General features: G+C 63.3%; 1 protein-coding gene across 1 annotated transcript in view; it reads right to left on the reverse strand.

Annotated features, from left to right (window-relative positions):
• Window positions 1-6: 6 nt before the first annotated feature.
• Window positions 7-3,038, reverse strand: part of DHCR7 (7-dehydrocholesterol reductase) — a 17,108-nt gene continuing 14,076 nt past the window's right edge. The window contains exons 8-9 of the mRNA XM_011371300.2: window positions 2,366-2,497; window positions 7-498 (exon numbers count right to left, since the gene is read on the reverse strand). Of these exons, the coding sequence (XP_011369602.1) occupies window positions 34-498; window positions 2,366-2,497 (597 nt within the window). The 3' untranslated portion in view covers window positions 7-33. The remainder of the gene's footprint in view (window positions 499-2,365; window positions 2,498-3,038) is intronic.

Raw genomic sequence — 3,038 nt, forward strand, 5'->3', positions numbered from 1 at the left:
GCTCCGCGCTCCCTCGGGGCTCCTCCCAGGCCTCTAGAAGACCCCGGGCAGCAGGCGGTAGGGCACGGCCGCGGTGTAGCGCGCCCAGTCGTCACCGTACTTGCTGGCGCAGCGGTGCTCGTCCCGGAGGCAGCGGTGGGTCAGCAGGATGGCCATGAAGATGATGTAGAAATAGGGCAGGAGGTGGCCCCCGCCGCAGGCCAGGCAGTAGGCCAGGCTGCCCAGCAGGTCGCCCGTGTAGTTGAGGTGGCGGGCCACGCCCCAGCAGCCCGACACCAGCAGCTTGCTGTGGTGCTTCTGCCCGTCGGCCGACGTGTACGCACACTCGATGACCTTGGGCTTCCGGCCCCAGATCAGACAGCGGCCATCCGTGCGGCGAAACAGGTCCTTCTGGTGGTTGGCCATCCGGAAGATGTAGTACCCCAGCAGGCCCAGCAGCAGGACGCCCACGGCATAGGCGGTGGGCAGCTGCACGGGGTGGTAGACCAGGTACAGGCCCTGCGGGGCCAGAGGGCAGAGGTCAAGCGTGGCCTCCTCAGGGTCCGGGCCGCCTCTGCCCCCGGCCGCCTGCCCACCTATGTCCGACAGTTTCCTCAACAGGGCCGGGTTGGGGGCGGACGAGGAAAAACACAAATTCGTGTCTCTGCCCACCTACCCCCTTTCCTATCTGTCCGTTGACCTACAGGTACACACGTGTGCACGTCCATACACTATATGATTACACATAGTATAAAATACGTAATATACTTGACATAAAACCTATAATGTAGTATAAAAGATACCATTTCACTGTAACGTGGTGATGGTTAACTTTACGTGCCCTCCCTAGCCCAGGCCACGGCCCAGGCCCGATATTCAGCCAGACAGCAGCCTCGCTGTTTGAAAGGATTCTGTAGGAGTGACTGACATTTCCGATCAGTGGACTCGGAGGAAAGCACGTGGCCCCCCATGACGTGGGTGGGCCTCACCCAATCAGTTGAAGGTCACGAGAGCGAAGAGACCGGCCCCCAGGAACGAGAGCGAGCGCCACCAGCCGACGGCCCTCAGACCAGCTGCAATGTCCACACCCCCAGGCCTCCAGCCTGCCGTCCACCCGCGAGGTCGGACGTACCAGGACCATAATCACATACGTGCACACACACACACACACGCTCTGCTGTTACTGCTTTGCACGCCTGGAAATGGAGTTCTCAGACTCGGAACCAGTGAGGTGGGGACACAGGACCCTCCTGGCGGATGCGGCACGGGCGCCGGAGCCCAGGGCGTCTGTCCCACAGCCCGGGAGGCCGCACGGGGATCAGGCAGCTAAGCCCGGCCTGTGCTGTGCCACGTGCGGGACTGGCTGTCAACCCCGCACGCCAGGCCAGTGCACACCACGCTGCCCACGAAGTCTGTGCCCAGGGCCTCTCCGTCTGGAACGAACTGCTACAGCCCCCGCCCCCGCCCCTGCCCCCAACTAACCAGACAGGTCCCTAGGGCCAGCTCTTCCCTCGCCCCTGGGCCAGCTCGCTCCCTGACGAAACCGGCAGGTGGCTGAGTCCTGGCCTTCGGAGCTGCCACGAAACACGGGTGCCCAGCACCCCAGACGAAAGCCAGGCGGCTCTAGTGCAGGCTGGGAGGGACGTAGGAGCCACGTGACGAGGCCTCTCTCCTCCCGTACTGTGCAGGCAGGTGAGGAGCCAGGTCACGGCCAGCGTGCCCCCAGGGCTCCCCCTGGGACGCTGCCTCCTGTCTTTTAGGAATTAAGAGTTGAATAAATAAGAATATACACCCCCTCCATCCACCCAGTCCCCCAAATCACTCCTTTTTACCCTAAGTGCAGTGCATACCATCTTCTGTAAGGGTGATGGCTGAACTGCGTCCCCCAAATTTCTGTTAAACCCTAACACACAGGACCTCAGAATGTGACATTTGGAGGAGGAGCCTTTAAACAGCTGATTAAGGTAAAGCGAGGTCACTAGGGCCTAATCCAACGTGACTGGCGTCCTCGTAGGATATTAGGACACAGACAAGCAGAGGAACGGCCATGTGGGGACACAGGAAGGAGACGCTGTCCACACGTCCAGGAGAGAGAGAGCCCTTGGGAGGAACCGGCCCTGCCCACACCTGGGTCTCAAACTTCCAGCCCTCAGGACTGGGGATAGTGACTGTGGCTTAAGCCCCCGCCTGTGGGACTTCGCTGTGGCCACCCGAGCTGACTCACACACTAAGCCTTCGCCGGCTCCCACGCCTGCCTAGGACACACCCTTGTGCAGGAGCAAAGCTCAGTACATGCTCAGCCCTCTGCCTGGGGGGCAGCCCCGGCCTGGCCTGGGGACCGAGCGGTGGGCGCCTGGGGCCAGGGGCTCCCCACCCCCATCCTCACCTGCAGCGTGTAAAGGTAGGGCAGCCAGACACAGTCTCCCCAGCCCAGGTACCACCCGAAGTGGTCGTGGCAGATGTCGATGGTTTTCAGGTACCAGGCCTCGTTCCAGAAGAAGTCCAGCACGTAGATGGCCTGCAGAACACGAGGGGCTGAGTGCCAACCGGGGGCACGGAGGGGGCGGGCACCTCCGCAAACCACCCGCCTGGGTGACGGAGTGAACTGCTGTCACAGAGCCGCTTTGGTGACGTGCACCGCCAGGCTGTGGGAGCACTTCCTGCCCAGCCTGGAACGTGGGGGGCCGGGGGCGGGCAGGGGGTCCTTGTCCTCAGAGAGTCTGAGGTCTAAGAGGATGAGGAGGGCCCACAAATGATGACAGAAGGGGGCACCCCACAACGTCCGGGAGGTGACACCCAGGCTGGGGGGGCTCAGAGTGGAGCACGATGGCTCAGAGTGGAAGAGCCTGGGACGGGCCACGGAGGGGGGACACCACACGCCACCGTGCGCGCCAGCAGCGACGCCCTTCGCCGGGCTGAGTGTCCCAGCACGTGCCCTGCCGGCTGTCCCTGCAGCACGACACACCCAACGTGGCTGGCACAGCCGGGCGACCACTGTGCCCCGCGGGCGTCGAGGAGACCAACGTCGGCCTCCGCAGGTGGGACAGGGTGAGGCCAGT

The sequence above is a fragment of the Pteropus vampyrus genome, unplaced genomic scaffold (assembly GCF_000151845.1).
Source record: "Pteropus vampyrus isolate Shadow unplaced genomic scaffold, Pvam_2.0 Scaffold187, whole genome shotgun sequence".
Lineage (NCBI taxonomy): Eukaryota > Metazoa > Chordata > Mammalia > Chiroptera > Pteropodidae > Pteropus > Pteropus vampyrus.